General features: G+C 36.3%; 4 protein-coding genes across 11 annotated transcripts; 2 read left to right on the top strand and 2 right to left on the bottom strand.

The window, feature by feature from the left end:
* Positions 1–435: 435 nt before the first annotated feature.
* LOC121265017 lies at positions 436–7,832 on the top strand. Of its 4 annotated transcripts, none has more exons than XM_041168437.1 (14): positions 436–584; positions 1,067–1,334; positions 2,298–2,379; positions 2,500–2,603; positions 2,815–2,941; positions 3,022–3,116; positions 3,746–3,869; positions 4,212–4,292; positions 4,377–4,475; positions 4,573–4,758; positions 5,620–5,757; positions 5,860–5,910; positions 6,259–6,396; positions 7,224–7,832. In XM_041168437.1, the coding sequence occupies exons 2-14, from the start codon at positions 1,294–1,296 to the stop codon at positions 7,425–7,427; spliced, it is 1,470 nt and encodes a 489-aa protein (XP_041024371.1). In that variant the 5' UTR covers positions 436–584; positions 1,067–1,293; the 3' UTR covers positions 7,428–7,832. The 4 variants fall into 4 exon arrangements, with proteins under 4 accessions (XP_041024371.1, XP_041024370.1, XP_041024372.1 ...); XM_041168436.1 differs by having other exon boundaries at positions 438–584; positions 699–1,334; XM_041168438.1 differs by having other exon boundaries at positions 563–698.
* Positions 7,833–8,221: 389 nt separating this feature from the next.
* On the bottom strand, positions 8,222–12,930 carry LOC121265019 (myb family transcription factor PHL7-like). Of its 5 annotated transcripts, none has more exons than XM_041168447.1 (7): positions 12,662–12,930; positions 10,841–11,060; positions 10,144–10,220; positions 9,912–9,954; positions 9,674–9,722; positions 9,307–9,376; positions 8,222–9,018 (listed from the first exon to the last, which is right to left on the bottom strand). In XM_041168447.1, exons 2-7 carry the CDS (start codon positions 10,965–10,967, stop codon positions 8,488–8,490), a joined length of 897 nt encoding a protein of 298 aa, XP_041024381.1. In that variant the 5' UTR covers positions 10,968–11,060; positions 12,662–12,930; the 3' UTR covers positions 8,222–8,487. The 5 variants fall into 5 exon arrangements, with proteins under 5 accessions (XP_041024381.1, XP_041024380.1, XP_041024377.1 ...); XM_041168446.1 differs by having other exon boundaries at positions 9,674–9,731; positions 10,841–11,049; XM_041168443.1 differs by having other exon boundaries at positions 9,674–9,731; positions 12,662–12,929.
* Positions 12,931–15,323: 2,393 nt separating this feature from the next.
* Positions 15,324–16,004, top strand: LOC121265664. The gene is made up of 2 exons (XM_041169353.1): positions 15,324–15,598; positions 15,678–16,004. Exons 1-2 carry the CDS (start codon positions 15,446–15,448, stop codon positions 16,002–16,004), a joined length of 480 nt encoding a protein of 159 aa, XP_041025287.1. The 5' UTR covers positions 15,324–15,445.
* A 3,230-nt stretch (positions 16,005–19,234) lies between these two features.
* Positions 19,235–19,819, bottom strand: LOC121265663 (protein FAR1-RELATED SEQUENCE 4-like). Its single transcript, XM_041169352.1, has one exon. It carries the CDS (start codon positions 19,817–19,819, stop codon positions 19,235–19,237), a length of 585 nt encoding a protein of 194 aa, XP_041025286.1.
* Positions 19,820–22,020: the final 2,201 nt, after the last annotated feature.

Below are 22,020 nucleotides of genomic sequence, written 5' to 3'. Positions count from 1 at the left end.
ATTAAATGATAGATTTACAAGTAAAATATAATAAATAGTATCGAATAATCTAATATTATATTGTGGAATGATGAAATGATGATGATAATTGAAATGGTGAATAACGTTACTCGGAGAGGATGATGAGGGTCAAATTCTGTTAATGATTTTAGAGAAAAGGGAGGTGTAATAAACGAACTTTACTGATGTTGAAACAGATAATTTGATACAGAGATGTCGAGGCCTTCTTTTTCATGGCTATTATTCAGAATGACCCAAGTGGTCTCTACATCATGTCAAAGATAATTTGGGTTTTATTTTATTCCTACTTAATTAATATTTTTTTTAAAGCTCGTTTAACTTTATATATTTTTCCTTTAAAGGAAAAATTAAAAAAAAAAAAAAAAAGTTTTGGCCTTTTTCTTGGGATTTTTGTCGTGGCGTGCGTAGAACTACTATTTTTTGAACCCCATAAAATAAAAAAATAAAACAAAAAAAAAGAGGAAGAAAGAGAAGGGGCCGTCTTATTAGCTGGTGCTCTCTGTCCACGCGTTCTTCTTCCATTCCCAGCTTCCCAAGTCCCAGCTCCAATCCGGCGAGAAAAAGTAACAAAGATATTATTCTTGTAATTGTTATTGTTAGAGTTATAATCTGTTTATTTGGGTAGCTTTTGCCTTTTGGTTCTTCGGAAATCGCAAGAAATTTATTTTTCTTTTCAGGTTATATTCTCGGGCCGGGAAATAAAGTAGCTTCTTTCTTTTCTTTTCTTTTTTTTTTTCTTTTTTTTTCCAGCATTTGTTTCCGGTGATTTTCATTGTTCCATGTGGTTTTTTATAATTCGTTTTGTCAGACCACATAAACAGACAATGTAATGACTTCTAAGTTGCAGAATTTTATGTGGGTTTTGGGTTCGAGATCTGAAAATGGTGGAAGAGGGGACCCCATGAAGTTGTTTTTCGATTTTATTTTTCTTATTCCTTTTTTGGGTCTTTGTTGTTTCTGTCGTTTTCTTTCTGCGCATACTTTTCATTGGAGTTCTCCGCAGTCTTGTTCTTTTAGCAAGTTCTGAAATTTCATTAATTTTCAGCTGCGCTTCCAGCATTGGATCTGGGAATGCTTTGAACAGTCTTCTTTTCATATTTTTCTTTCGCTGTCTCCTTCAAGCTCTTCGTTTTTTGGTGGGTGGTTGCAATTTCGGTCGCTCGGGGTTGGCAAGCTCGGTACACGACTGGAATATTTGAGCTGAAATCTTTTTTTTTTGTCGCGGAAAACTCCGACGCAGTTGTATTCTCATGAGGGACGTTCGGAAGCAAGATGATTGAACAATTCATTAATTTTGTCATTCGCCCTCCCAGGTATAGTATGTCTATGCTTTTCCTCCACTTCACCAGTGTTTCAACTTCACTTGTCGTTCATGTTGTGCTTAATCGTGGTCCTGGAAATTATTCTCCACAACTTCTACTTTTTTTTAGGATTATAGTGCTGTGCTGGTATCTGAACACTGGTGCAAAGTAATACCCTCTTAGCTCCAACTACCGCACGTTAACAACTCTTAGTACCTCCTTTTTAACACCAACTCGTGCTTGCTAGAGGCTTTTCGTTCTCTATTTTAAACTGGAAGTTTAAATTAACTACCACTTCATACTCACTTAGGATGTCAAGTTACCTTATATTATATCCTGTTCTGTTTTTATCAAATGACAGCCTGACCGTTATTCTATTATCATTTTTCTATCTTGCATGAGTTGTATATTCAGGGTTTGCATAGTTTTCTAGGAAAAGACATCGTACATGAAATTGTTATGCATGGACCGTTGTTAGTGAATAAGCAGTTGCTTCATCAATAACAAAGATTTTATGAAGTAAACATCCTTTTTCTTTCTTTAAGTTGACTACAAAATGCCCCTATCCCCAACCCTCATCCCATGGGTCGAGTGAGTATCTCTTGGTTGGAGCAATCAGTGCCTCAAATTTCACAATCATATAAACCATTTTTTAGTATTGATCTCATAGCATCAAACCAACTGGTAATTAGTAGGCTTTCACAAGTTCATTTGGGGATAAATGAATATATTAGGAAATGAAATAATGAAATGGCTTGCGAGTGTTATATCGGGCATATTAGGCTTCTTATTTTGGGATGCCCAAGCTCGTGTAGTCAAAATGAGTTTCTTACAACCTTAATTGAAAAGGTTTCACTTGGCCAATTGTTTAAAATTTGATATCGTGGTATGATAAATATTGCAAATCCTGCTCTTTTTTCCTGGGCTTTTCTATAGGTATTAGTGCTCTCTGTATCTAAAATGCTGGATATACAGGGCAGAGTACAACCCAGATCAGTATCTTTGGGAAAAGGACTTCACTCTTGCAGGAAGAACGTACAAACGAGAAGACTTGGAGGCAAGTATGGAATCAGTCACCAGAATGTTGCAGTCCATAATATCCTTTATTAATTTGCAGCAATACCTTTGGATGATTAATTCTGATGCTGATAGATTATCGGTTTTTGAATATTTTCAGCTTAAGAATACAAGAGGCCATACTTTGCTATGTAGTCATTATCTACCTTCGCCATTCCCTGAAGATACTCCTCTTCCTTGTGTCATATACTGCCATGGAAACAGGTATGGAATATTTCTGTGTATTGCAGTCATAAATATGGATTGTTGAGAGCTAAAATGATAAGCCTTAACTAATTTCCTGGAAAGTCTTTGTTGCCACATGCTAATTAGTATTTCCTGTTAGGTATCTGGAAGACTATCTTATCATTGACGAGTGCTTCACATACTAGGATTTAAGAAATTACTTGTTTTGCTCATGTGGGCTATGATGCAGTGGATGTAGGGCAGACGCAAATGAGGCTGCCGTAATTCTTCTTCCATCATACATTACCCTTTTTACTCTTGATTTTTCGGGTTCGGGCTTATCTGATGGTGACTATGTCAGCCTTGGTTGGCATGAGGTACGTTGCCTCTTTAAAGGCATTCAATGTTTACTTGAATTCCTGTAGTTTGAAGCTTATAAATTTATTTCATGTGTCAGAGAGATGACCTGAAGGTTGTAGTTTCATATTTAAGAAGCAACAAACAAATATCCCGGATAGGTCTTTGGGGACGATCCATGGGGGCAGTCACTAGGTACTTGTCTTTCCCTACTTATCATGAGTTAGGCTCTTGTAGGTCTTTACGGGTTACTGCTTTTTTAAGAGTTCAAATATTAAACTCCAAGAGGTTGGCCCAAGTGGTGAAGGCTTTGGTCTTGGGATATTACTCCCTTCAAGGTCCAAGGTTCAACACCTCATGGGTGCAAACAATCCTTTGGGGTCACACCCCCTGGTGAAAAGCCAGCGATTTAACCAGTTCCGTGTAGGGAAACTTCCAAGGGTGTGGTACACGGGACTGAGGTTTACTCTGCAGGGGTGGGTCCGAAGGGCCTTGTCTTGGAGAGGTTCCCCGACATAAAAAAAAAAAAAAGAGTTAAAATAAATAAAGTCGGTAGGTTTTCTCTGCCTGATATCATGTTGGAAATGCTAATCAGCCTGATGGTCTAAGATGCTTTGAATTTGTATCTGTTAGTAAGAGTTTTTTTTTTTTTTTTTTATCAGTAAGTAAGAATTTTATTAAAATAGGCGAAGTTGTACACGGGACATATACAAGAGCAACACCTCTTAGGAAGAGATATGAGATACTGAATAATGGAATCGTGTATAGTTTTTTCATCTTCTCCCGACACAACTAACTATCAGCTTTCCTGCAATGTGATGCAGCCTTCTTTATGGAGCAGAAGACCCCTCTATAGCTGGAATGGTGTTGGATAGTGCCTTTTCAAACTTGTATGATCTAATGATGGAACTTGTGGATGTGTACAAAATTCGGCTTCCTAAATTTACTGTAAAATCTCTGTCTCTCTTTTCACATACACATCTGAAACCATAGTTTGTAAATGCCATAATCTGTCCTTTACCCTCAAAATATGGTATATGTAGCTTATGAGGGTTTGGCTACATGAATTGATGTGCAATATTATCAATACAACCTTTTTTTTTTTTTTTTTTTTTTGTAATATTTGCTTTTCACTGGTTTTCTGTGTGCATATTAACCTCTGCACTAGTGGGAATGTGTCATATAGCTAGACTTCCATTTTTTTTTTTTTACTGTCTGCTTTTAGAAGTTGATCTAGAATGTTTCTAGATATTTTAATTCACAGGATTTGTTTTTCTTCTCTCCAATCAGGTTAAGATGGCTGTACAGTATATGCGACGGGTAATTGAAAGGAGGGCAAAGTTTGATATTATGAATCTTAATTGTTTACAGGTACTTCTATGATTTTTACTTTATTGGGTTGAAATTTGTAGAATAGACTCATTAAACCTTTAGTTTAACCTGTAACTTTAGCAGGTTGCACCCAAAACATACATTCCTGCTTTATTTGGACACGCCAATGATGACAAATTCATTCAACCCCATCACTCTGACCTCATCTTTAAGTCCTATGCGGTATTGCCTTATTACAAAGATATTTTTCTCTGCTGAAATAAAAAATTTCAATTCTCATATTTGTGATGCAGTTGACCATATCTTTGATTCCTTGTAGGGGGATAAAAATATTATAAAATTTGATGGCGATCACAACTCTTCACGACCACAGTTCTATTATGATTCTGTTTCCATTTTCTTCTACAATGTCCTTCACCCCCCTCAAATTTCTGCTGCTCAATCAAGTAAGCTAGAGAAATATTATGATTTGGAGGATTTGAAGGCCACTGCTGGTATGAATGAGGTGATTTTCCAGTCAAATGCTGTTTTTAACTGCTTAATGTTAGTATTGCATATGCTAGCTTTTTCTATATCATCTCTATGCTCCTGCTTATGGCATCAATAAATAGTAGCTCGAATCTGTGGTGATAGGGCATCCTGGTAAACTGAAAGGAAGAAATTGAAGGTTAAGTGCGTCACTTAGTTTTCCTTTGTTCTGCTTGGTCAGCTTTGGATTTGGGGGGGGGGGGATGTGTTTAACGTACTGGGTGATTAGAAACTTTTTCTCTTCTTACATTTGGTCATTATCTTCAATTTTGATACCCTGATTTGATAAATTTTATGTTGTCTGTTCTTTCTTCTTCTTTTTTTTTTCTTCTTTTTTTTTTTTTTTTTTTTTTTTTTTTTTTTTTTTTTTTTTGCATTAGAAGAGGAAATTGCATTTTCTGGCAGCGCTCAGAGCTTTAATAGCATATCACAGAGTATCTGCCGATCATCACTATTGAATAGAAAATGGACAAAAAGTATTACTTGTGATCATTCAGTGATGAGATCGGTTAAAAATTAAAATGTCAAATTGTCAATCTGGCTTCTCGATCATATTTAATATTAAACTGTGTTTGCATTGTCTGCTGCACCATATTAGTTTTTCACATCGTGCCTATAGAATTGGCTCATATTACACCTCATGCAAGTATAGCATTACTATCGATAGTTCTCAGAGCAACTATTTAGGCGTCTAGCAAAAGAGAAGAGAGCTACTATTTTGAGTCTCCATTTCATTTATTCCCCCACAATGTCACCAAGATGCATTGGCAGCTTTCCCTGTATTTTTCATCCATTGTGATATTGACCATAGAGATTAACCATCCGACTTTCTCTTTAGAGCCTCTTATACGAGATAATCACTGGTCTTCATTCTGCGGGTACCAATGCTGGGAGTTCATCTTCAGCTCCTCGTAGCACTTCAGCTTCAAAGTCTGTGGGTGAACTTCTTTCTGAAATTGCACCAGTGACTACTGTTGTATGTACCTTCTTTTGTTGGTTTTGTGACCTTTTCGCTTCTCTCTTTCTTCTTTTTATGTTAGAGTGTTTTATTAGTTATTTCTTTGCTATCATGATGCAGGACTCCATGCTTAATGAGAACAATTCACTTAGCAATCTTGAAAATTTACAGGTGATTTTGTTTGATACCGTCTATGAAATTTGGAAGTTTGTGTAATCTATTTTTCATCAGAGACAAAAATGGTTTGGCAACTCTTTTGTTGGTTTGACTGCATCGTGCTTAATGAATTTGGACTTCAACTGAAGTTAAAGTTGAGCTTTTTATTGGGTTTAATTCCATGTCTTGTAAGGATAATCATCCTGGTCCAGTGCTTTTTCTTGTCCTAGCAATGACTGAGAGCCTGAAACATGACATGATGCATGCAAGGAGGCCTCACATCCTGGTCTAGTTTGACTGTTGATTTTGGGTTTTCCATTTCAATGTATAGTTTCACTTAAACTTTGCAGTTATAATTTTCAGGATAAGCCCAATGGCCAGAATGAAGAATGTTGCTCGTATACAAGCTCAAATAGAGAAAGTTGGGGAAGATGCTCATCTTTAGGAGGCAGTGATGAAGAATCTTCTGCGGACTGCACAGCTGTTGACAACAGTCATCAGGTCTCTCTCTCTCTCTCTCTCTCTCTCTCTCTCTCTCTCATGCGTATGCTGCTACGCATTGGCCTCAACAACCTTTGATTTTTTTAAAACTTTCTTGATTGCCATCCAGTTGGTTCCTGGATTAGGTAATAACTTAACTCTTATTTTTGTTCTCTTTTTCGTGCAGTGTTTTTTTTACCTATCAAAAATAGGTAATAACTTAATCTAGATTATAGGTGTAATTGCATCCAGACCTGGTCAAGTTATGGGTCAGGGTATAGTTGCTGTGGCTCTCTGCTTCCTTATTGTTATATTCTTTTTCGAACTCCACTCATATAAATAAGGGCAATGACAAAGTTACCACTGAATAACAACTTGTATACAAGTAAGTAATAAAATAATATTATTTTGACTTTTTCTTTTGATTTGATGTGTTTAAATTTAATAAAAAATATTATTATATTTAAAGTTGTCTATAAATTGTAAATGGGTTGTTAGCCTATCACTACTCTAAATAAAAGTCCTTGCGGTGGTATTGCTGCCACTGCCAATGAATGTTTCTAATCAGAGTGGCAAGGGAAGGAGTTGAGGTGGTGCTAGCTCAGACAGCCAGCTTTGTGGGGGTTGTACCATAGAACTATAAAAGTCTACAAACGTTGTAAGGGCTCTGTCAGTCAGTGGATCCCGCCTAGCATATATGCCTGAAAAGTTCCTTGAGTGGGAAGAAATATTGAATGTAGAGTGTTTAGAATGATAATGTCAGACACCCACTGCACTCTTCACTCTGTATAACAGATGTTCTATTGATATTTGTCTTCTTTGTAATGAGCAAGTTGCCTTTCCTTTAGAGGACTCTTCAGGTGTATGCAACACCTCTTCGGAACGTGGAACATAAATCGTCAGACTCTACAAAAGAGGAAAAGAAGAAGAAAACTGTGGTTGCTCCAAAGAAGCATAGAAGCGAGAAATTTGAAAAGTTAGAAGCTCTAAGCAAACGACTACGTCTGTGCTTTCTGAAGCGGGTGAACCATCGAAGACAACGCTCTTCATGACTGCTGTACTGTGAAATGGTGTTTGTAACTGTGACCAAGGTGGTAATCCTTCTGGTTTCTTGTTGAAGGTTATCGAAGCAGGAGTGTTCTATGATTTCAGTGTGCCATTCATCAAACATGGGCTTTTTGTGAAAGATTGGTTTCGTTGAAAACTCTCTCTCATGCTCACAATTTGTTTAATAGGTCATGTATGACAAATTTCATGCAGCATGTAAGTGTTCTGGATGTTGGGTAGGAAAGGATTTCTTAGCATTAGGAGTTTATGTTACTAAAAAAAAAGCAGTAGGATATTTCATTGTCAAAAGCAGCAGGAAGCTGGACATCATTTTGGGAGTACACATTCTATTAGCCTATTTGATTAGTCTGATTATAGGAAAGACTCGTAAACAAAGCTTGATTTCGTTATGCCCCTCGCTCACTATCTTAATGCCTTATTGGTCATGTCCTTACATCCTGTGCTGCCTGATTTACATGTCCGAATGTGCCAAGTGTCATTGGAGTTGGTCAAGGAAACGGCTCAATGCACCTTCGGCTGTCCACGAAATGGTCATTTTACTTGGGCCGTGTTCCAACTGTTATTTCGAATTGGGAATCGAAAAAGGCACAATTATAATAAATTAAATATAAAGGAAGGAAGATAAGTAGTTAATATAGTAAAGAAGTGAGAATCTGGGATCTTTAATTCATCATGAGCATTTTATGAAGTCATTAAATTTGCAAACCCCAATTCGTTTGTCCGAGGAAAAGAACGGTACAATGTCATGGCCATGCCTACCGTCCTTTGCTGCACTTCATTTGAATGGCAAGGGATTCATATCTCATTTATTAAGTATCTGGGTGTCCATGTTACAAGTAGCACCTGATAATTGAACCAAATCCCAGCATCTGTTTACAACAATTCTCTGAATTTAGTAAACCATTATCTCTTATGGAAATGTCTCCATGCTGAAATTATCATCCCAGTACATTTGTGATAAAGAGTTCTTTGACTAAATTAGAGATATATACTCTGAAGAAACTACAGACAACAAAAAATGTTATTAGCCTGCGCAGTATCACATCAGTTTGGCCCAAACTTTTCCATGTGATCTTCATTCCTGATTGATATACCTGATGAAGGTTCAAACTGCTCTCTGGACAGAAAAATGGAGTGTTGCTGCTGGTATGACATGCAACTCGATTCAAGTATCTGATGTGGAAGCACCATTTCTGGTTTAGCATATGCTCCACCGACAAGAACTCTTTGCTTCTTAATCAACCTTTCGCCTTTGGGACTCTCAGCTGGGGAACTGAGATGGCAACCAGAATCTGGAGTCAATGGTTCATGGTGAGATGAGAAAGATTCATCAATGGAAAGGCTGGCAGGGACACGTTCCTTGGCGGCCTTGTCTTGTAGGGGGCCCTCGGAGGTTGGGGCAGGGGTTGCTGGGTCAGTCTTAATGTCAGAATCTGGGCAATTGTCACCTGATGCTGGACCTGGTACCCCAGAACCAGATGTTTCTGAAAGAACTCCAAATCGTTGTTGCTCCTCGATTATCTTCTTCAAGTATTTGCCCTGGGCTTCTATCCGTAACTGTAGCTGCCTCTGAACCTGTTATGCTTGAAAATATGCAGAAAATACAGGTTTGGTGAGAGTTGACAAATTAAGACTCCAACATGTCCCATTGCACTAGGGCACCAAAAACAAAAATGAAAAAAAGACTAATTGCATCCCTGTCCCATTCTCTGACTCAATTTTACTTGAGTAGAATAGGGTCACATGCTCTCTCTTTCCCTTAGAAAAGCTAGATTAAGGGGATGATAAGAAAGGTAATGATGAAAGAAAAACTAAATCAGTAAAGCTACTTAATTTGATACCAGTATCAAAGAGAAAACATGCCTCTAATTGCTCATGCAGTCGCTTCTGCACCTCCATCTGCAGCTTGAGTGCTTCATTTATTTGCATCCCACTGCAGAAAGGAAGAACACATTCTTTCTCATACCAAGCAGCCAAATAACAAGCCATTTTGACAGTCACATGATATCGGATGTAATCATAATTTGAAAAATTTTATGTCCTTATGTCTTGAACACTTGAGAACATTGAACAGGAAAGGAAAATAATAAATGATTCCGACGATATAAATGGAAATCTTACATCCAGAATGTGGGAGCTGTTACTGTTTAATAACCTACTAAATGAGTATATTATGGCATGACCACACTCGTTACTGGAACGACATGGTAAAACTGGCAGCTGTACTTACGATGAACCATCCAAACTTGAAAGCGTATCCCCAGTTTCTTTCTTATCAGCTTTTTTCCCTTGCATCAAAATTTAAGAATAAGTGAAAAAAATAATGTGAGGCAGCTATGATCATTGATCATACATCTCTTTATGGTTATCATCACAGAGAACCTGCCCTATAAACTGGTCAATCAGAACATAGTTACCATCATTGATGTAATAAATGAACATTGAACAAAAGAAATCGGTTAACCTACCATCTGATGACGAGTCAGGGAGATATTTTGCAAGCCGGTATTTCTGGATGCATCACAAAAACAGAGTCAACAAAAATGACAAAAACAGAGTCAACAAAAATGACAGATGACAATGAATTTTAACATAAGAATTCCTCAAACCCATCCCCAAACATTCTGGAAAAAAAAAAATCAAGAATGAGATAAATGGAAGAAAGAATTTTTGCATAGCACAGAATCAATTTTTATATACCTGTAAATGGCTTTTGACATGATATATTGTTAGACCTTGAACACCCATTACTCTGAGGACACCTTTGGGTGTAGCCCCTGGAAACAGAACCCAGAAAGAAAAAGAAGAAAACCATTTACAACAATTCCAATATTCACAAATAATAATTTGCATAGGATTTGGTGAGTTTATCCATTGAAATTTTGGTACTCATTCAAGAGAAATTTAGGATCATTTGATTAGATTTTTATGCAATTCACACATTCTTCCTATCAATGGTGTTACATTTTATATTAACAACCTAGCACCACGACCTAGAAATGAGTTAGGGTACCTATTTTCCTCATAATCAACTTGTATACACAGGATTAGATCTTTAAGAAATTGTTCTGATTTCATATTCCCACTTTGGAATGCCAAAAATGTTACTTCTCTCCTATCCTTTCCCTCACTTTTAACTTACAAGACGAGCCTAGCGTTCCCACTTGTGCATTATAGCATCTTGCATTAGAAACTGATTCAAAATTGTACGAAAACAAAACTGGATATAGAAGTTAAAATGAGCAGTAGTAGACCCTATTAATACCAAATAATAGCCAGGCTAATTTACCCGATGAATCCTGCATCTTGCCAAATAAAGGTCACAGTTCAGAATTAGTAGAAATATGACAACGAACAACAAAACCTAATTAGGAATATAAAGGTTGAGGTGACTCACGGTCAGGCCCACCAAGTTGTGCCACAGCATCAACAAAACGTTCATGAAGCTCATGTGTCCAACGCAAGCGTTGCTTCGAGGCAAGACTGGCGTTGTCGTGACCGTTTCCTCCACTGATTGGGTCCATAACACAATCTAAATGCTGACCATGAACTAGCGAGTTTTTTTTGGACTAGGCTTGAATTATGAACACTCTTTGGCTGATACATCTATCATTTATCTAAAACAAGAAGGCCAGAAGCTGTCAATAGCATGAAAAAGAAAGAAAATTACAAGACATGTTACAGCTTCCTAGAACATGAGGCTGGAAATATAAGAATGCTCCATGGAACAAAAACTCATGACGAAGAGAATGAGGAAATTGTTCTTTAAATGACATGTAACCAAGAACATTGGAATGTAAACAATTAGGCTCGTATTAAAAAGGCAGCAATTCCTCATTGCACAGATCTTGGAATTAATTCCTAGCATCATGATGAACTTAAAAGATATCTGGGTACTGAATGTGCATGTGCATTAAACAAACAAAACAAGCTCAAGTAGTTGTAATTAAGGAAACTTCTTTTTATCGGTAGTTGAAAGTAAGGAAATTCCCTCATTAATGTAGCAGTGAATCAGATCTGATAAAAGAATAAAAGATTTAGTAGAGAAAATACAATTATAGAAGGAAGCAATGCCCTCTTAAACAATATATCCTCGATAGTTATCACTGAACGTCTACTAGAAATAGCGACAGGACTCTATCTTTACGTAAATTTTTAATATTCTTCTTGACAAATGTGTTCCATAGAATATCTCCATTTTAGACAGAAGCAACCTAAAACAATATGAGTACTTTGATCACATGATAAGTTTACCTCCAAAAGTTATTCTCCTCCAATATATTGGAAGGTATTATGCCCAAGAGAATTGGCACTTGCTCTACAGTTATATGATGAACATATTTAACTAACAAGTACAACAAAAGATATGTATAGGACAACAAAACTACTCCATAAGCTATCTACAGTCACATATACACTGTAAACAAAGTCAACTACTTGTAAACTAGTTAAAACAAGATCCGTATCTAAGAACTCAACAGAAACTGTCTGAGACTCTTTAAGTTATAAACATAAACGTTCCTTTTTCTTTTTCTTTTTCCCATTTGTTTCATTGTTTTCTTATTTTTCTCTAAGCCAGGTTTTGGGAATGTTCAGCTTCTTTTGTTTAATTAATGAAGATTTGAAAATTCACTATCTATGTGTAGGTTAAAAGTTTAACCAAATCAGAATCCAATGGTCCTAAGCCTTTTTTTATCAATGGTTGTGCCTTTACATCATGTCAAGGAAAATGGTACATAGCTAGTTTGGCGCGGTTCCTTATCCATGGGGAAAGATTGGGTATGCGAGTAATTCACATGACTACTCTAAATCTACCATAATATGGAGGCAGGTGAATAACAAGAAACACTAAGCTTTTAGGCCCCATATCTAGGAAGCATAGGAATACAAAGAAAGTAAAAATTTGACATGGGATAAAGGAAAGAATAGCAAGGCAGAAAAATCCATAGCACTAAAAACATCAGAGCGTCCAAACATTCGACATATAGATATAATTAGGGTTTGAGAAACACATTAACTTCCCACAAAAGTTGACATGACAGATTAAATTCAGAGAGAGTCCTACAAACATCTTCCCTGTAAATATAGACGAAGAACAATAACGACATGACAAGAGATAAGTCAAAAAGTAAAAGCAACAACCAAAACTTTAGCAGTTAAAACAATATTATTTCTGGTTGTACATGCATACGAAAATACATGAAGAGCCAGACACTACCGAGAGGAGAAGATGTACCCAGATCTGCCTTCACCTCGGGAATCAAAGCCCCTCCTTTCAACTCTTCCTCCCTCCCTCCTCCCTCAAACCTTACCGAAATTGGAAATACAAACTGGAATTCGGCAGGAAATTATTCCCTCTAGGGGTATTAAAGGGGGCTGAAAACCGAGAAACAACAAAACGAGTCTTGACCAATAGACACCCAAAGACCGAGTCTTTGCTCTTTCCTCATTTAATTCTTACCCTTTTCTGCCGGGAAGCTTTTATATTAATTTTAACTTTCCCTGTTCATATACAATTTTGAATACAATAAATATTACTATAAAAAATGATATAGATAAAGTAATTATTATCAAATTATACCTATCGCATTTGTCAGATTTTGGGAAAGTACGTAATTATTATCAAATCATGAAATTAAAAAGTAATAAAAAATCGTTAAAAAATACAGAGACAGAAGCAAAGCATGCATTGTGCAATGCATGTGTGGATGATGATGATGATACAAAAAGGTTTACAATTCTTGTTAGTTTAATTTGGACTGCAGTGATATTAACAAATTTAACATTGCATGGAGACCGGCTTCGACGTAATCTGTGGAATAATATTCCATTCCTTGTCCTAAACAAATTCCGGCAATCTCGTCCTTTTCCCATACCTCATTCTGAAAATTTCGTCTTTCTTTGGATTATCTTTCGTTGTGTGTCTTTTCATCTAATTGGGGAGTCATGAGATAGCTAAAAGAATGAATGAATTGGATCAAAAAGCTCAAATGTCCTTTTTTGTGTGTATGTAATGCACGTCTGTTAAGGTGGTCAGAGCAGCTGTTCAGCCACAATGTCTCGTTGAGAGCAGAATTCTCTTGTTTTTTTGTATAAAAACTTAAAACCTCCTATCACCTATGCATGTTTATGATTTTCTTGTACTCATATATTATGTATGTCCAAAAATATTTTTCTAATTAAAGTCCTTTCGGGCATAACTTGAAAGTTGGAATGACAATGTGGCACTTGGAATATTTAATATATTTTAGTTCATTTGTTGGGCATTGGCATTTGTTGTTGAGAACATTTAATTTGGTTGACACCTAGAAAATGTTGAGTTTCTTTTATCAAAAATTCTATTTGCACACGGGAGGGGTACCCCCGCATACCCGTGATTCCACGTCAGCCTAAGTGAAACGGTGCGTCCGGCGTTATAATATCTCATGAAACGGTACACGCCTAAATTCGTGAAACTACGAAGACGATTGAATCCCTCCTTCTAAAACGGCTGGTCATGAAACTCGAACCCCACCTCCTCCTTTGTTTTCCCTCACCCGATTGAATCCCTCAGTTTCACCTCAGCAAGGTACACGACCATGGAACCCCTCTCGGAATACAGCAAGCTTCCCAAGCAAGCTACGAAGACGATTCACGTAGGGAGGTACGATGGGTGGTCATCTTCTTCGGCTGAAACAAGCTGCCCCACCGAGGTGCAGGAAAACGAAACACGAAGGGAGGTTCAGATTATTCTCATCTTCTTCTTCGCATGCCCTAAACCGAATCGGCCATTGGTAGTGTTTATTCAACCAACGATTTCAATGTTCCCAAATAAAACCAAATCAGTATATACACATGAGGAGGTTTACTGGAAACAAAAACCCTAACCCTAAAGGGAGATTTGAAATTCTTTTAGATTCGAAATATCACTTGATTTATATTCGAAATTGCACCTGATTTTGAAATTCGTTTAGATTCGAAACCCTAACCTTAACCCTAACCCTAATCGGTATATACTCTATTTTTTTTTTTTTTTTTTTGTTCTTGATTGTTTCCTTTAATTTCTTCTTCTCCCTTAAGTTTGATTAGCAGTAGCAATGATTTCAAGTTTAATTCGCATGTGGAGACTTCAGTACTGATTGATAAGCATCTGTTTCTTCATTTTTCAAATGTGAGTTTTATTGTTTCGTATAGGAATAGATGAGTGTTCCCTTGAAAAGTCCTACTATACTTGTGCTAACATTCACATAGCATCTGAATTTTCCTTTGTGATATTGACTTAGAGTGTTTCCTAAAACAAATAAGCATAAATTTGGTCACATAGGATATAAAAAATGAGTATGGTTACGATATAATAACTTGTGTAATCATGTGATTGGCATTGAAAAATTCTTGGCAACCAAACAGAGTTCAAATAATATACTACGTTTGGTTGCTGACAAAATTGTCATTATAAGGACAAGAAAAATGGGACCAAATTGTGAATAGTAGGAGTTTTCAGATCTAACTATTTTTTAGGTCCCAAGGAAAGTCTAATATGGTCTTCAACTATGTTAATAGAATTCTATATCTTGCTTATTCGAGGAATATGCATTTCTTTAACAATATGGTAATTGAAAAAACAATGGTGCTCACTCGAACCATCTGGGTTTGTTTGGTTGGTCTAGTTGGGGTGATTTACGAAACAGATATCAATACAAGATTAGTAGTTGTAAATTAGTTTTTGTCATATATTATGCTGGTGTTTTGAATAGAAATTAGTGTTTTTAGTACTCTTAAGGAGTAGGAATCATGGGTAAGGATCATGAATGCTAATAGACGGGTGTTTTTGGACCATGTTGCTTTTTTTACTTTGTTTGTTTACTAATCATGTGGTTACGATATATAATATGCGTTGGGATGTAATGGCATTTTAATCTTTTCTGCTTACTGTATTTATAGTAGCACGCAACTAAAATGGTGATTAATTATTCACTTGGTTGTTCTATTTTTCTGAAAACTGTATTGGATTAAATTTAAGAATATGTCATCATCCACCACAGACTCTTCATCTTTTGGTAAACGAAGTATGGGTCAACCATTATGCTTTTGTGAAGTTGAGGCCCAAGTGAGATACTCATCTACTACAAGAAATCTAGGAAGACCCTTCTTAGGGTGTCCTAAGTACAACACAAAGGTAAGTACATTCATGTTTAATAAAATTTTTAATATTATGTACATCTAACATGTTTCCAAAATATGTTTAAATTGATTAGGGATTACCATATTGTAAGTATTTCAAGTGGGTAGAGGGGGATGAATACAAGAAGTTCGATGTTCGAGAAATTCACAATGAACTGTTAAGAACCAAGAAAGAGCTGAAGAAGATACTCGACGATATCGAAAAGAGCAAGATTGATCTCTGTAAAAGAGCAGATGAGATCGAGATGAGAGAGATGGCACTATCCCATAGAAATGAGGAGGTTGTGAACAAGGAGATGGCGCTTGTTGTACGCGAAGCTGAATTAAGACATTCACGCACACTACTCCGGCTATATTGGGCATTTGTATTTGTTGTAATATGTTACTTGTCTTGTCGATAAGTGACTTAGGATTAGTGTTAGAAGTTAGTTGCTATGTGTATCTAAATTGTTTATATGTTGGTGATGTTAGAACTTAGTTTGATTGTTTAGATTAAGATACTCAAAATATTTTCAAAGTAAAAGTCAGAACTTTAATTTTTTTTTTTTTTTTTTATGTTAATGACTTGCGGAAGAAATGGATGAAGCTACCGTGTTTGACTTGTGTAGGCACATTATTATTTTTATTTTTTATTTTTATGTTAATGACTTGTGTAGGCACATTCGGGTGAATCTATTTTTGTTTGAAACCAATTTTTTTCTGCACATGGGTGAAATGGATCTGTCTGAAACTCCAATTTTCCAAGTCCATTTTCTGTCGGGAGATTTCAGAAACTAAAAGCATGATGGTTCACATTTGAGAAATACTTGTAGACGTAGGAAAGTCTGGATGACAGTAATAATCTAAATGTGTAATTAATATTATGGTTATTTTTAGATAAATTGAATGCATAAAACAAGCAATTTGTACCTGGTACATGGTTTACACAGGCAGCAAGTTTTCAACTGACAATGCTTTCAGCCAACTTCTTACCTAGACAAAGATTGTGCATTTACCAATATAAATTAGGAGTTTCAGCCTACACTTTTACAACTGATATAAGTGTCTTAACAGTCTGCAGTCTGAAACATGAAAATACACAGAGTATAGTGGTATATAAAAGCTTGGTTGCCAAAATAAACATTAGAGAACCTGTCAAGAAATGGATGCATCGAAAGTGATTTCAAACGGAAAGTGACATTTACAAACATGTCTCATTTACAAAGTGACATTTACGGATGTCATTTATAAAAAAACAACTTACAAGTTGTAATTACATGACTCATATCCATCCAGGTCCCAATTTACAAAAAGTGATTACAAAAAATCAACTTACATTCAGTGATTACTTGGCTCCGCAGCCCCATAGCTAATTTGATGTCAACAAAAATGTTTAAATACCCAACCACATAAACTATATATGCAAATATTATATAAATTAGTTCTCTGGGCCTTCCAACCACGGTTGAACCAATTGTGATCCATAGAGTCCAATTTACACCGATTGTGATCCATCCAACCCAATCGGCATCAGTTGTGATCCATCCAAATCAAATTGCATCTGTAAGAATTAATATGCAAATATTAGTGTCATGTCAATGTTACTAATTGAATCTAAAAAGTGCAGACATATTACACTTTCTTGACTTCCAACCACTATTTCTCTGAGCTGGGCTCCACCAATTACATTAACTGATCTGTCTTGAACATGTTGGTAATAAATAACAAAAATCAATACATAAATACAAGAACTCAAATATAAATATAAAAAAATAATATATTTGCACATAACCAACATTGGACATATCTATCTCTGATGGGCCAAATAAATTCCTGCACGTGTTTGGCACTGGTGTATCTCCTCCATCTCTCTAATAAACAAGTAGCATTGGCCATTTGTAAGTTTTTGCATTAATAAAATAACCCGCATAAGCATGTATAAACAAAATTGAATAAGGTGCACCTGTTTACGTTTCTAGTTTACTAGTGCTTTTTTTTTTCTTTTCTTTAACTTTCCGCATGTCTTTCTCCATCCTGGATGCTCTCCTGAGAGATAGGGGTCTACCTTTCCCTCTAACAACTACTGGACTGAGTACTTGCTTTGAACTACCCACTGTGGTTGTCTCATTTGTCGTACAACCAACATTAGAACCAGTGAGGGTCATCGATGGAGGTTCTTCATTCTCACTATATAAGTCAATCATAGCATATAACTTATGTGTGGCACCCTCAGTATGTTTTTTTGAACCCGCTGCATAAGTAATCATTTTATAACAGATTTTCAATAGACTTGAATATTTGCTGGCATCTGCCCGCTGATCCCCTGCGTCATAGCTGCTATGGATTAATGTGTTTCTCCTTTTGATGTCCTTCCTCCATCGGTCTAAAATCTACTTCTCTGATAAGGATTTTATCCCTTTACATTTAAATACGGCCAAAATGTGCTTGCATAATATACCCCTCATCTGAAATAAACCACAAGAGCACTTTGCATCTGCATCTTCTTGACTAAAGTCCACAAAATACTTAACCAACTTAGTAAACTCCTTCACACGAACTTTATCCTCTACCAGATAGGTCTTTATTGCACCAACCCTCTTAAGTAACTCTAGATCCAGATTGATAATGCCGGTAAGTTGCAGCTGATTTTCTCTAAATTTAGCATTTGTGTACAACTCTTGAAATCTTTTTTCGATTGGAGATCTAGATATGCATGGAATGGTAACGCTAAATGAGTGGAAGTCCACGCTATTTTCATTCTCAAATTTTTTTTCAATGCACTATCAAATTGGTCGACAAACTCTTTTAAGTTTGTCTTAGCATGAACATAACCGTCGAAAAAAGCATTCATGCTTTCGCTGCGCTACGTTGTACTCATTCCAGCCCAAAAACACTCTTTCAAGAAGACCGGCACCCAATGCTCACGCTCAGTGTATAAACTTCTTAGCCAGACATCCTCATGCAAGTTGTAAGTGGTGATTAACTGATCCCAAAATTTCTCAAACTCTTCAACACTTTGGATGTCATAAACACATTTCATCAATACATTTTTCATCCCACTTTTGTAGGAAGCATAGGAGGAAAGATTTTCAGGTACTTTTTTCAGTATATGCCACAAACAAAGTCGATGTCGGCTTTCTAGAAAGACAACAGCAATTACATTTTTCATCGCTCTGTCTTGATCGGTGATAATAGCTTTCGGAGCTATACCATCCATACACTTCAACCAGGTCTGGAATAACCACACAAACGTCTCTGTATCCTCACTGGAAATCAATCCTGCTCCCAACAGAATTGATTGCCCATGGTGGTTTACACCAACAAATGGTGCAAATGGCATCCCATATCTATTCGTTAAGTATGTAGTGTCAAATGTGACTACATCACCGAAGTATTGGTAGGCTTCCCTACTACGGGGGTCTGCCCAGAAGACATTTTTTAACCTCCCTTCATCATCCAAATCCATCAGCGCAAAAAAATTGGGATTTTTGCACTGCATCCTACAAAAATACTCTTGAAGTGCTCTAGCACCACCTTTCCCAAGTCGTAGATGTCTTGCCTTGTCGATATAATTCCGACAATCTTTTTTCAAAAATGGAAGGTTCTCAAATCCACCAGCACCAACGACGAGAGATCCGAAACTCTTATTTATTCAGATGCCAGCTTCATCGTTGATATCTAAGACTCTTTTTATGGAGTCACTCACTTCTCTATTACATCGAAAAAATCGAGATTTCTTTGGAATGAGGCCATGGTTATGGATATTATGAATTGTTGTCAGTCGGAACTTTCCATCAACTTTTAAGGTATTAATCTTTGCCTTACATTCTGTTTTTCCTGTCGGACATGGTCTGGAGACATTCAACGTCCTATTCCGGGCCTTCCCACCACGGACACAACCAAGGGTGACATATCGAACAGTCTCATCATCCCCCTTCTCAGTCTTTCTTGTCATCACCCCAAACCCACATTTCTTAGCATACTGCTTATAATAATTCATTAATTCTTCAAAAGAATTAAACTCCATCCCCGACTTAGACTCCTCAATCATATCACCATCAACTACATCCTCTAACTGATATGTCCCGGCAATGTCATCCTCAATTTCCCGTGAATCTGGTGTATCTTCCTTACTTTCTTCTACTCTAGAAGAGGTACATGGAATATCATTATGCCTACAATCAGGTGGTTCCTCTATGTTTTCAACCCTTCTGCTCGTAACGGAGCTTGTAGTCATGAGAGGAGTCGGGTAACCAACATTCTACTTTTGAGCGAAAAATCAATTACATTAAACTTAAAATAAAAAACGGGCCAACTTATAAAAACAAAAATACAAGAACACAATAGTAACCGTGCATGTAATTTTCAAAGTTTGGACAAGTTGATGGTATGTCCTAACATGTTATTATACAAGTTATTCATGTATTTTGGAAATAAATATCAACTCAACATAGTCTTACAAATATAAATATAACATACCATGATTGGGAGATTTGAGCTACATGGTATTAGCAGAGATGGGTATTCTTTCCCTTTTTCCATGCTGTATCGGGATGAACTGCATGATTCCACAAGAGGAATTAAAACTGGCCATACAAGTAGTCCATCCTAAATGAAAAACTCTAAAATAAACAAAACTTTCCTATGCTTCCATTAAGCAACAAAATCATTTCTGGAATACCATGATTCCATGATTCCAAGACATTAAAAATATCTCTAGTACTCGAAAATGTTTTGTTGCTTTTGGAACATGGTGGGTAAAAATATCTCCCCCTGCTTTCTTTCCAAAATATGCTCAGTATGTTATTTAATTGTTGTACGAGGGAAACAAGTTTGCTTTTGGTTTGCTGTTCTCTAGTAAATGTCAATTTGATGTCCGTTTAATAAAGAAAAATCATATTTATCTTGGAGAAATTTTATAATTTGTCATTAAGTAGAAACAATTTTGAAGGTCTTGTGTTTGCTCTGCTGGAGTGAATCGTGTGAGACACTTGGTTTTCATGTTGACTGGATGGTCATTCTATTTTCTTTTGTAAATGCATATGACAATTAATTTCATTACTTGTTTCTATTTCCAAGCTAATATTGTAAATGTTATCAGCACCATTCAACAGGGTCGTTGAAGACAAAATATTGAATGAATCAACATTTAATGCAAATGTTATCAGCACCTACTGCGTTTGTTTGCTTTCTTCCTCTCCAAATCAACATGAAATATTTATATGCATCCTTTTACTTAGCTCAAAAGCACTAGCTTGTACGTGTAAAACATCACAAATAAAACAAAAATAAAATGTGGCTCTCGCTTTTACTTTACAGTCCGGGTGCAAAAATTGTTTGTCCCCTCTCACTTTAATGTGAACTTTTAGATTTTTGCTTGCATTTCAGTGGGAAAAAAAACTACAGTGAGAACAAAACCCACGGCCAAAAAGGGGAAAAAAAATTACAACTTCAATGTAAAGAACTGCAATGGGAACAAAACCCATCCATTTTGTTTCTATAAACAGTAATCCAAGTTGAGAAACCTCGGTCAAGAATCAGATAATGGAAAATACAATCTAACCTTGGTTGTTCTATTGTTCAAAGAATCAAAGATATAGAAAAATAGAAGCATAAAACAGAGGAAAATAGAATCAAACCTTAGTCTACCCACGACAGCAAGATCTCAAACACAGAAATCGACCTTCGAAATCGATTCGGCTTCGACGGCACGATGGGGGTTCGACGGCATAGCGACGCAGCTTCTGCTTGGATGGGTTCGATGCCACAATGGGGCTTCGTTCAACCGGACGACGGCAAGTAGTGGCAAGTAGACCTTCGAAATCGATTTTGAGTATATTTTGCGTTGCTTTTGATCTGGTTTTGGCGCTCGTGAAGGCATTTTCATCCGTCCGAAATCGATTTTTATTTTTTATTTATTTTTATTTTTTAATAATACCGGCTGACATGGCACCGGTTACGCAAAAGATACGCCATGGCGTGTACATGTAGAAGAACTGTTCTTTTATTGTCGGAATGAGAATTTAGAAAATGTTTGTTGTAGTAGTTGTAAGAAAATATTATTATGATTGATGTGGATGATGGGTGTGGATGATTTTGGATGTGGTTTGATGGATAATGGGTGTGAATGTTTATTGTAGTGATTAGTTGGATGTGGATGATAGATGATGGGAGTACGTGTAACAATATGATTTTCTTTTTATTTTTTTTTTAATTTTTTGAAGCATGTTAATATGTTACTTGTTTTTATTTAGTTTTATTTTTTGTTATATTTTTAGTAAAACTGAAACAAAAGTGAATTATTTAATTTAGATTGTAATTTTTGAAAAAAAATTAAAATTTAAAAGCTCACACAATTTTTTTTTTTTTTTAAAAAGTTGTCCAAATATGAAGTTAAAAACATCCCAAACAGAGTCGGAGCAGATGATGAACATCTCA

The sequence above is a fragment of the Juglans microcarpa x Juglans regia genome, chromosome 5D, assembly GCF_004785595.1.
Source record: "Juglans microcarpa x Juglans regia isolate MS1-56 chromosome 5D, Jm3101_v1.0, whole genome shotgun sequence".
Taxonomy (NCBI): Eukaryota; Viridiplantae; Streptophyta; class Magnoliopsida; order Fagales; family Juglandaceae; genus Juglans; species Juglans microcarpa x Juglans regia.
The sequence above is the reverse complement of the archived record's forward strand: the minus strand, read 5'-3'. Positions and strand labels throughout refer to the sequence as shown.